The sequence below is a fragment of the Gekko japonicus genome, unplaced genomic scaffold (assembly GCF_001447785.1).
Source record: "Gekko japonicus isolate JY-2015 unplaced genomic scaffold, Gekko_japonicus_V1.1 scaffold908, whole genome shotgun sequence".
NCBI classification, from domain to species: Eukaryota; Metazoa; Chordata; class Lepidosauria; order Squamata; family Gekkonidae; genus Gekko; species Gekko japonicus.
In genome coordinates this window covers 682,226-692,800 of record NW_015172030.1, presented here as the reverse complement: position 1 = coordinate 692,800, position 10,575 = coordinate 682,226, and the positions used below count along the sequence as shown (strand labels likewise).

Genomic DNA, 10,575 nt, shown 5'->3' with positions numbered 1-10,575 from the left:
GGCTCACATTAACTTGGCCTAGAGGGAACACTGGTTGGGTAAGCACTTTCTCTGCCTGAGACCCTGGAGAGATGTGGCTGCTCCGAGCAGACCACGCCGAGTCCAACGGTCCGACGGCCTGCTGTCAGGCCGCCTCCCGAGTTCCAGGCTTCTCTCTCTGAGCCTTTCCGTGCCGTCGTCTTCCGATAGGCAAGCTGCAGGCCCTGCCCTCCGAGGCCAAGGAGAAACCCACCGGAAGCATCGATTCCTACCTGAAGTCCGCAAACAGCTGGCTGGCCGAGAAGAAGGACATTGCGGAGCGGCTGCTGAAGAACACCAAGTCTGAGAACATGAAAGGCTTCTTCGGGAGCTTTGAGTCCAAGCTGAAGTCTCCCATGGCCAAGAAAAACGAGTGAGTCCCTGGAGAGAAACCCTGACAGAGTTCTGTGTAGCGCAGTCTCTGCTGCAGCCACAGTTGCCCAGCCGCTTCACTGGCAGCCAAATTCAGCTCTTGCTGAACACCATGACCTGAGCTGTCCAGGGCAGCTGATGCTAGACCACACCTCTGTCTCATTGAAGGGGATGGTCTGTGGCTCAGTGGCAGAGCATCTGCTTGGCATGCAGAAGGTCCCAGGTTCAATCCCCGGCACCTCCACTTAAAAAGGACCAGGCAGGAGGTGATGGGAAAGACCTCTGTGCCTGAGACCCTGGAGAGCTGTAAAGAGGGGCCATGGCTCAGTGGCAGAGCATCTGCTTGGCATGCAGAAGGTCCCAGGTTCAGTCCCCAGCATCTCCAATTAAAAAGACAGGGTGATGGGAAAGACCTCTGCCTGAGACCCTGGAGAGCTGTAAAGAGGGGCCATGGCTCAGTGGCAGAGCATCTGCTTGGCATGCAGAAGGTCCCAGGTTCAATCCTCGGCAGCATCTCCAGTTAAAAAAGACCAGGCAGGAGGTGATGTGAAAGACTTGGGACCTGCTGCTAGTCAGAGTAGACAATACTGACCTTGGTGGTCCAGTGGTCTGATTCAGGCAGCTTCATGTGTCCGTGTGATCCAAAGTGACTCCTGCCCCCAATTCTTGTCTGATCAGGGGGGTAGAGAATCTGCTCTTTTCCACCAGGATCGTGAAAAGAGTTGAGTCTGGGAGGGAAGGTGTGTTCCACATTTAACCTGTGCTTTCCCTGCCTGGTTGACCTCTGTCTGTTTGTCTTCTAGGGACGGAGAAGAGAAGCCGAAAGAGAGAATCCAGAAATCAGGTAAGCACAGCTATTGCAGACCTATGTGTGTTTAAAGCATGTGTTCAAAATATTCTTAAAGGTTCAGCCTTCTGGCACATGGAGTAAAGTAGATCCCAACTGTGATCTTGGCCCAAAAGGATGTGGCTCAGGGGCAGAGCCTCTGCTTGGCATGCAGAAGGTCCAAGGTTCAATCCCCGGCATCTCCAGTTTAAAGGACCAAGACAGTAGGTGATGGGAAAGATCTCTACCGTGGGACCTTGAAGAACTGCTGCCAGTCTGAGTAGATGATTCTGACCTTGATGGACTGATGGTCTGCTTCAGTTTAAGACAACTTCAGGGAAGGGCTTGTGGTTCAGTGGCAGAGCCTCTGCTTGGCATGCAGAAGGTCCCAGGTTCGGTCCCTGGCCTCTCCAGTTAAAGGGATCTGGCAGTAGTTGATGGGAAAGACCTCCGCCTGAGACCCTGGAGAGCCGCTGCCCATCTGAGTAGACAATACTGACCTTGATGGACTGAGGGTCTGGTTCAGTATAAGGCAACTTTGTGTGTGTTCATGTGTGAAAGACTTAATTGTGATGGGCTGTGGCTCAGTGGCGGAGCCTCTGCTTGACATGCAGAAGGTCCCAGGTTCAATCCCCGGCATCTCCAGTTGAAAGGACCGGGCAGGAGGGGATGTGAAAGACCTCTGCCTGAGACCCTGGAGAGCCACTGCCAGTCTGGGTAGACAGTACTGACCTCGATGAACCAACAGCTTAGGGGGAGGAGGCCGCTGCTTGTTCTGTTGGGGGCGGGGTGTCTGCAAAAATCCCCTTGACCCATTCTTGCCTCCCCTTGCAGTTTCTCTGTACACTCCTGAGGAGGAGGAAGAAAAGGCCGGGGAGAAGATTTACCTGTACATGCACCTGAAGCAGCAACCCATCTGGTAGGGCCCGGCCGCTCACAGCCGCCACGTATGGGCAAGAGCCCCTGATCTGCGGGGCCCAGTCCTATTCCTGCCTGGCAGAACCCGGGCCACACTGGCTTATTCTTCCCTTCTCCCCTTTAGGCAATATTTACACATCCTGGTCAAGGTCCTGGGTACAGATTTTCAGCTCTGCGTATTACACAAAACATATTGTGCGGTCAGTTTAGTTTTCAGGGCATGTCTTAATAAGCACAGTGCAGCGACACCTCAAGAGAAACCGGCAGCCTTCAGAAAGTGTGTGTTACGTGTGGTCGAGTCGCTTCCGACTTACGCCGACCAGGGCTCTTTTTGTAGAAAAGGCCCAGCAGGAACTCATTAGCATAATAGGCCACAGCCCTGACAGTGCAGCTCACTGGCATATTAGGCCACACCCCCATGTTACCAGAAGTGTGGTCATCCAGCCACACCCACCTTTTGCTTCTTATTCTGTTTACCTTGTTTGTTGTCAAAACCCAGGGCCTTTTTTGGTAGCAGGAACTCCTTTGCATGTTAGGCCACACACCCCTAATGTAGCCAATCCTAATGAGTTCCTGCTGTTGGGTGTGGCCTGTTATGCTAATGAGCTCCTGCTGGGCGTGGCCAGCTCGGGAGCCAGCCGGAACTCCGTTCCTGTGCGTTCCTGCCCAAAAATAGCCCTGGCTGACCCTATGAATTAATGAACACTCCCCCCCCCCAACGTTCTCTCGTTAACAGCCTTGCCCAGGCCTTGCCAACGGAGGACCCTTGTGCCTTCTGCGATGGAGTCCATCTGTCTTATGTTGGGTCTTCCCCTTTCCCTGCCGCCTTCTGGCTTTCTCTGGCTGGTTACCTAAAATACGCTAAACACCCGCGTGGCCTGTGCATTGGCCCTGGGGTCCAGAGCCCCACTCTGACACAGAGCTCACTGGGTCACCTTGGGCCAATCACCCGTTCCTCCCTCTAATTCTCAGGGAGGTTATAGAATCCTAGAATCACGGAGTTGGAAGGGGACATCCGGGCCATCTAATCCCACCCCCTGCTTGATGCAGGATCAGCCTAGAGTAGTGGTGGCGAACCTACGGCACGGGTGCCAGAGGTGGCACTCAGAGCCCTCTCTGTGGGCACGCGTGCCATCGCCCCAGCCAGGCCCAGACCACCATTAAAGTGTCGAATTCTCTGCCAAATAATTTTAAGTATTTATTTTATTTATTTAATTCAATTTATACCCCGCCCTCCCCGCAATGCGGGCTCAGGGCGGCTTACATAGGGGCAAACGCCAATATAAAACATAATTAAAACCATTTAAAATCCAACAGTACAAAACATTCATAACGAGTTACTGACTAAAGTGCTCTAGGTGTTCTACATGAAATTTCAGAGATGGCATATTTGAACTGCTCAGCATCGTCTGCTCCAGGGAAGCATTGATGTTCCCTCATCCAGGGCCAGGTGAAGATGGAATAATGATGATGGTAGTGGCGGCTCCTACTCATACGCCTGGTGGAAGAGCTCCGTCTTACAGGCCCTGCGGAACTGCACAAGGTCCCGCAGGGCCCGGATCTCCCCCGGGAGCTCGTTCCACCAGATAGGAGCCGCCACCGAGAAAGCCCTGGCCCTGGTAGCGGCCAGCCTGGCCTCTTTGGGACCTGGCACTGCCAGGAGATGTTGGGTCCCGGACCGAAGTGCTCGCGGGGGAACATATGAGGAAAGGCGGTCCCTTAGGTAAGCTGGACCCAGACCATGTAGGGCTTTAAAGGTAAGAACCAGCACTTTGAAACGAATCCGGTACGCTATTGGCAGCCAGTGCAGCGCTTTCAGCACAGGCTGGATGTGGTCCCTTCTAGGAAGACCCATCAACAGCCTGGCCGCAGCATTCTGCACTAGCTGCAGCTTCCGGATTTGCGACAAAGGCAGCCCCATGTAGAGAGCGTTACAGTAGTCTAGCCTCGAGGTGACCGTCGCATGGATCACTGTGGCCAAGTCACTGCGGTCGAGGAAGGGGACCAACTGCCGCACCAGCCGCAGATGGTAGAAGGCTGACTTAGCAGTGGCTGCCACCTGGGCCTCCATAGATAACGAGGAGTCCAGGAGCACTCCCAAACTCCTAACCTCCGGCGCTGGCACCAAAGGCACCCCATCGAAGGTCGGGAGAGGGAGCCCTAACCCCAAACCACCGCGACTCAGGCCCAGGACCTCCGTCTTCGCCGGGTTTAACTTCAGCCTGCTCAGTCGGAGCCAACCAGCCACGGCCTGTAATGCCCGGTGCAGATCTTCAGGGACAGAGCTCGACCGGCCGCCCAACATCAGATAGAGCTGGGTGTCATCCGCATATTGATGACACCCAAGCCCATACCTCCGGGCAATCTGGGCAAGGGGGCGCATATAGATGTTAAACAATAGCGGGGAGAGAACAGCCCCCTGAGGCACCCCACACACTAGAGGGTGCCTCCGGGACTGCTGCTCCCCTATCACCACCCTTTGTCCCCGACCACGGAGAAAAGAGGTAAGCCATTGAAGGGCGAGCCCCTGAATCCCCACGTCGGCGAGACGGTGGGTCAGCAGCTGATGGTCGACCATCAGGATTGCTTTCCTTACTTTGTTTGGATCATCTTAAGTTAATGTATGAGTTGTTTTTTCTAAAGTAAAACCTCAGTATTCAGGTTAAATTGCCGTGTTGGCACTTTGCGCTAAATAAGTGGTTTTGGGGTTGCAATTTGGGCACGCGGTCTCTAAAAGGTTCGCCACCACTGGCCTAGAGCATCCCTGACAAGGGTTTGTCCAGCCGCTGCTTAGAGACTGCCAGTGAGGGGGAGCTCACCACCTCCCCAGGCAGCTGATTCCACCGTTGCACAAACTCCTACTGTCAAGAAGTTTTCACTAAGATCCAGCCGGTACCTTCCCATCCTTAAGTGAAACCCCTTCTTGCAAGTCCTCTCCTCTGCTCCCAACAGGAACAGCTCCCTGCCCTCTTCCAAGAGACACAGCCCTTCAGATACTTCAAGAGAGCAATCAGGTCCCCCCTCTACCTCCTCTTCTCCAGACTGAACATTCCCAAGTCCCTCCGCCTTTCCTCATTGGGCTTGGTCTCCAGGTTGTTGGGATAGGATCAGGAAGGGGGAGCCGTGTGTTCTGGGCCGAGCTCTTTGGAGAAACAGCGGGATGGAAATGCACTCGGTTTTGGTTGAGCAGACCGCAGCAACCCTCCTCCCTCCCGGTTTTGCAGGCATACCCTGAGGTTTTGGAACGCGGCCTTCTTTGATGCAGTCCACTGCGAGAGACGGAAACGGTCGCCCACCACTAGGTAGGAATGTCGCTTCCTGGTGGCGGGTTTTTTGGCCTGGGGGGATGGGTTGGGAGAAGGTGGTCAGACAAACGGGCCCCCTCCCCGTTGCCCCGTCAAGACGCCAGCCTGTGCTTTGTGTCCCGCATCTGCTGCTCGGCGGGCGGGGAAGGCTCTCGAAGGAGGGCGCTCGGAGCTTTCCAGGCAGACCAGGGACGACAGGGTAGCCAAAGGTTGATTCCACACGCTGGCAGTTTGGTTGGACGGGGAGGTCAAAGAGGGAGACGGGAGGGGGTGTGAACACAGATAAGGGAAGGGAGGCCTTTCGCTCCTGCAGTCGGCCGTCCTTTTGTGGGGAGGGGTGGGGGGAAAGAACTAATTTCTCTCTCTCTTTCTCTCTCTTTCGGTTTCTTTCTCTCTCCTCTCCTCCCCATGCTGTCTTTCTCTCCACCCATCTTTCTTGCATGGTCTTTTAACATGTCACCTCCTGTTGGCTCTTTCTGCTGCCACTCCAGAGGGAATGCTGGCGAGGAAGAGGAAACAAGGTGTGTCTGTCCGCATTTTCTTGGTTAACGTTTTGGTTTTGGTTTGGTTTCTCCTTAACGGTAACTCTGACGGCTTGCTTTGGGTCCAAAGGTTTGCCTCCGCAGTTGCGATGCCCGGTGGCGAAAATCCCGTTTGAGGAAAAGGGGCAAATTGAAGTCAGAGGAATTGAGCCCAGGGACTTGGTCATCAGCTGGAGCCAAGCAAAGAGAGGCTGGAGACTGAAGAATTGAAAAGGGGATCCAGATGTATATATCGGGGAGTCCCCAAAATGGCTGCCACAGCTTCCTTTCCATCATCCAGTGAAAATCCTCGTGCTGTGGTGGCAGCAGCGTGGTGGGCGCGGCCACAGAATGGCTGCCACAGATTCCTTTCCATCATGCAGTGAAAATCCTCGTGCTGTGGTGGCAGCTGCTGCCGTTGCAGAGTTTTTAAAAAATCTACACAGCCAATCAAATAATCTACCATAGCCAATCAGACGTTTTGTTGGGCAAAAGCCCCACCCGGCCACACCCACTTTCTAAAGCACTTGGCAGGCACCAGGAAAGGTCTTAGTGGGTGCCAACATTGGCTAACACCTTTCCTAGTGCCCTCGGCATGTTTTTCAAAAGTGGTGGTTCACCATTGCCTGCCTCTGCAGAGCTATCCTGGTCTTCCTTTGTGGTCTCCCATCCAAGTCCTAGCCGGAGCCAACCAGTGTTCCCTCTAAGCGGAGGAGTCTTGTGAGCAAAACTTCCACTTTGTGAGCTACTGGCTTTAAAGTTGTGAGCGAGCGATTTGGCCACTGCATAATTTAGTTGGCGCCGGAGCCCTCCTTCCTGAGTGAAGACAGAAATGTGTGAGCCGGAGGCTAAAAAACTGTGAGGTAGCTCACACTAACTCATCTTAGAGGGAACACTGGAGCCAACCCTTTTAGCTTTCAAAGGGCTTTTCTGCATTCTCATTTTCAATGTGTGTAAGTTCCTGTGTAAGTTCCTGTTTCTTCAGGGGTTTTTTCCCCAGTTGCGTGCATGTTTTGCTCCCTCTAGTGGTCGATTTGATATTATATTGCTTTCTGTCCGGCGGCATAAAAATCTGCAGGGAGATATGCCTGACATAAACTAATGTAACATTGAATTGACCAGTAGAGGGAGCAAACCCCCAAAGAAACAGGAACTTACACACATTGAAAATGAGAATGTGGAAAAGCCCAAAATCTGATGATGGTGGTTTGTCATTGCCTATCTCTGTGCTGTGACCCTGGTCTTCCTTGGTGATCTCCCATCCAAGTATTAACCAAGGCTGACCTCCACTTAGCCCCAAGAACTGACAAGGTCAGGTCAGCTTGGGCCATCCAAGTCTTCCTTCTTAAAGTAAAACTAATTTTGGCAGGGTTTTTTGGTGCCGTTTCAAAACCTGCAAATGAACAGACGAAACACTAGCCCTATTCACAAGTTACAGTGAAAGCACATTCAATTTACATACAGTGTACACCTGAATGTTGAGTAATTCTCTTGCTACAGTCAACCTATGTATGGCTGAGTGTGTGACACAAGCCCTGCATTTATCCCTTGCTCGAAAGCCAGTCGAATCTGACTCTAGGGTTGCGGTGCTCATCTCCGTTTCCAAGCCGAAGAGCCAGCGCTGTCCGAAGACGTTTCCGTGGTCATGTGGCCGGCATGACTCAACACCAAGGCGCACGGAATGCTGTTACCTTCCCACCGAAGTGGTACCTATTTATCTACTTGCACTTCCTTGCTTTCGAACTGCTAGGTTGGCAGGAGCTGGAACTAGAGACGGGAGCTCACTCCGTCATGCGGCACATGGGTCTTTATCTTTATCCAAGTACTGGCCCCCAATTTCATTCATAAAGTGAATGCACAAACAGATGTACATGCGTACGGGCAGGATGAACTAGGCTGTTGAAGTGCATAAGAACCTCAGAAGAGCCCTGCTGTATCAGACCAGTGGTCCATCTAGTCCAGCATCCTGTCTCACATAATGTGTGTGTATACACCCCATGGCATTCAAAGCCTCTCTTAGCCTGCTCCCAGTCCTCTTAAAAATTATTGTCTGGCTTCAGCTGATGTCTGCCTCGCTGTCAACAGTCAATCCCAAATTCTGGATGCTACTCAGGTTGTGTTAAACTTTGCTTGAGCTCTGTCTAAATTCCCCCAGTCTTGGTTCAAAGTGCTTAATGAGTTTGGTCTCTTTTGCCGTTTCCCACGTCATCGAGCGTTGCAAACTTTTGGACACAAAGGGGCTCTTTTCCAACTTACAAAAAGGTTCTAGATTCTCCACTCCCCCCCCCCCCCCCCCCCCTGGTTCTTCTCTCCTCTCTTAACCCGTTCCCTGATTTTCCTTTTTGCTCCAGGACCCTGTAGAACCCCCTCTTCTCCTCTCCCTCCTCCATTTCTCTCTGACCATCTGGACTTAGCTGTATCTGCTGTCCGGCTGTACGCGTCTCTGCCTCTCCCTTTCCCTAGTTACTGTCTGTGTGGCTTCCCGTTTAATGTCCCCGGTCCTACCAGGCTGATTAATGGCTCTTTGGGTGCAGAGCTGCTTTTTGCATGCAGATGAAACAGTAGCTCCACGGGGCAGGGGGAGATAAATCCTTGCAGCGCATGAGATGGCTCCCGCACCTGGCCAGCTTGCAAACGATGGTGCCGCGGAACTTCGCCTACCTCCGGCCAAAGGGGAGGTCAGCCACATCAGCCAAGGAAGCCGCCTTGGCCTGATAGGCCGGGTTGGGTCAGCTGGTATTCCCTGACCTCTTACAAAGGCTTCCAGGCCAGGTTTATGCGTTCATCTGGGCCACAGAGAGCGCAGACGCCATAGATCTGCAGCCTCACCTGTGGGTCTGGGTTATGTTCGGGGTGACCCCCTTGAATTTGAATTTCCTGCCTGGGGGTCTTCATGCCGCCCTCCATTTTCCATCTGGGGCAACGCCATCTTTGCCTTTCCTCTCGCATGCCTTTCCTTTCCTCTGTCTGCTTTTCCTCCACTGACTTCCTTCTTCCTGTCCTTCCCTTCTTTTTCCTTTTCCTCCTCTTAACACGTTTTTATAAAGCGTTCCAGTGTCTGCGATGTGATCTGTAGCAAAACCGCATGGTAGAGTCCTTCCTGAACTGAGGTCATACAGGCAGGAGGTGGCATTCCCCTAACACACAGGTGTGCCCACAGCCCTTGCATCTGGAAAGGTAGTGCCGTAGAACCTAGTTGTCCCCTTGACGGGGCTACTGTGCTGTGTGAAGGGAATTCTTTTGGTGTCGTGGTTAAGTGCGCAGACTGTAATCTGGGAGAACCGGGTTTGATTCCCCACTCCTCCACTTTCAGCTGCCGGATGACCTTGGGCAAGCCACAGTTCTGTCAGAGCTGTTCTCTCAAGGACAGTTCTGGAACGAGCCCTCTCAGCCCTGCTGACCTCACAGGGTGTCTGTTGTGGGGAGGGGAAGGGAAAGGAGTTTGTGAGCCGCTCTCAGACTCCGAGTGAAGGGCGGGGTATAAATCCAATCTCTTCTTCTTCTCTTAACATGCTTTCTAAAAAGGTCTAGCGTCTGCGATATGATCTGTAGCAAAACCGAATGGTAGAGTCCTTCCTGAACTCGTGTAGGCAGGAGATGGCACTTCCCTAGCGCACGTGTGTGCCCGCAAGTCCTTGCATCTGGAAAAGTAGTGCCGTAGAACCTAGTTGTCGCCTTGATGGGCTACTGTGCTGAGTGAAAGGAATTCTTTTTAGCTTCTGGGATATTAAGAAATGCTGTCTCCCCCTCCTCTCTGGGCAAACGCAGTGTGATGCTGTAGGCCAGGAAGGACTCCGTTGTCTGAATATGCTGAATATGCCACTGGACCTCCAGACCTCTGTTCTTGGTTGCGCTTAACGTGAATCCGCGTAATTCCAGCTAGGTTCAGAGACGGTAAGCGCCTGAGCCCCTTCCTTGCGCCGCTCCTGTTTCAAGAGCCACCTGTTCACATCTTGAGTGGAAGAACTTGATTGTTTGGGAACTCCTACAACCGCAATGCAGGGGGGCTTGGAACCGAACCAGCAGCAGCAGCACTGGGGGCCGTGGTCCCCCTCCCTCAAGTCCAGCACGGTGAGAGAGTTCACAGGAGAGCGAAAAGAAGGTGGAGCGCAAGAGGGGGCTCCCGTCCACTTCGAGAGCGGCTGAGAAAATCGTAGCGCACATCAGCTAAAAAGCGGGAATGGGAGCACTATGAAGGTGCACACGGAAGGAGGAGGAGCAGAAAGAGAAGGCGCTTATTTATCTGTAAAGATAAGAACATAAGAGAAGCCAATGTTGGATCAGGCCAAAGGCCCATCCCGTCCAACACTCTGTATCACACAGTGGCCAGAAATACCAGTGCCATCAGGAGGTCCACCAGTGGGGCCAGGACATTAGAAGCCCTCCCACTGTTGCCCCCCCCCCAAGCACCAAGATGACAGAGCATCACTTGCCCCAGAGTCCCTATCTATACCTTGTGGCTAATAGCCACTGATGGACCTCTGCTCCATATGCTTATCCAATTCCCTTTTGAAGCCGTCCATGCTTGTAGCCACCACCACTTCCTGTGGCAGTGAATTCCAAGTGTTAATCACTCTTTGGGTGAAGAAGTACTTCCTTTTATCCGTTCTAACCC

The 10,575-nt window shown here is 53.0% G+C and overlaps 1 protein-coding gene across 1 annotated transcript in view; it reads left to right on the top strand.

Moving 5' to 3' along the window:
- The window catches only part of KIAA0513 (KIAA0513 ortholog), a 53,711-nt gene that overhangs the window by 34,463 nt on the left and 8,673 nt on the right, over positions 1-10,575 (top strand). The window contains exons 7-10 of the mRNA XM_015420610.1: positions 1,194-1,234; positions 2,051-2,135; positions 5,359-5,436; positions 5,931-5,960. Coding sequence (XP_015276096.1) covers positions 1,194-1,234; positions 2,051-2,135; positions 5,359-5,436; positions 5,931-5,960 — 234 coding nt within the window. The remainder of the gene's footprint in view (positions 1-1,193; positions 1,235-2,050; positions 2,136-5,358; positions 5,437-5,930; positions 5,961-10,575) is intronic.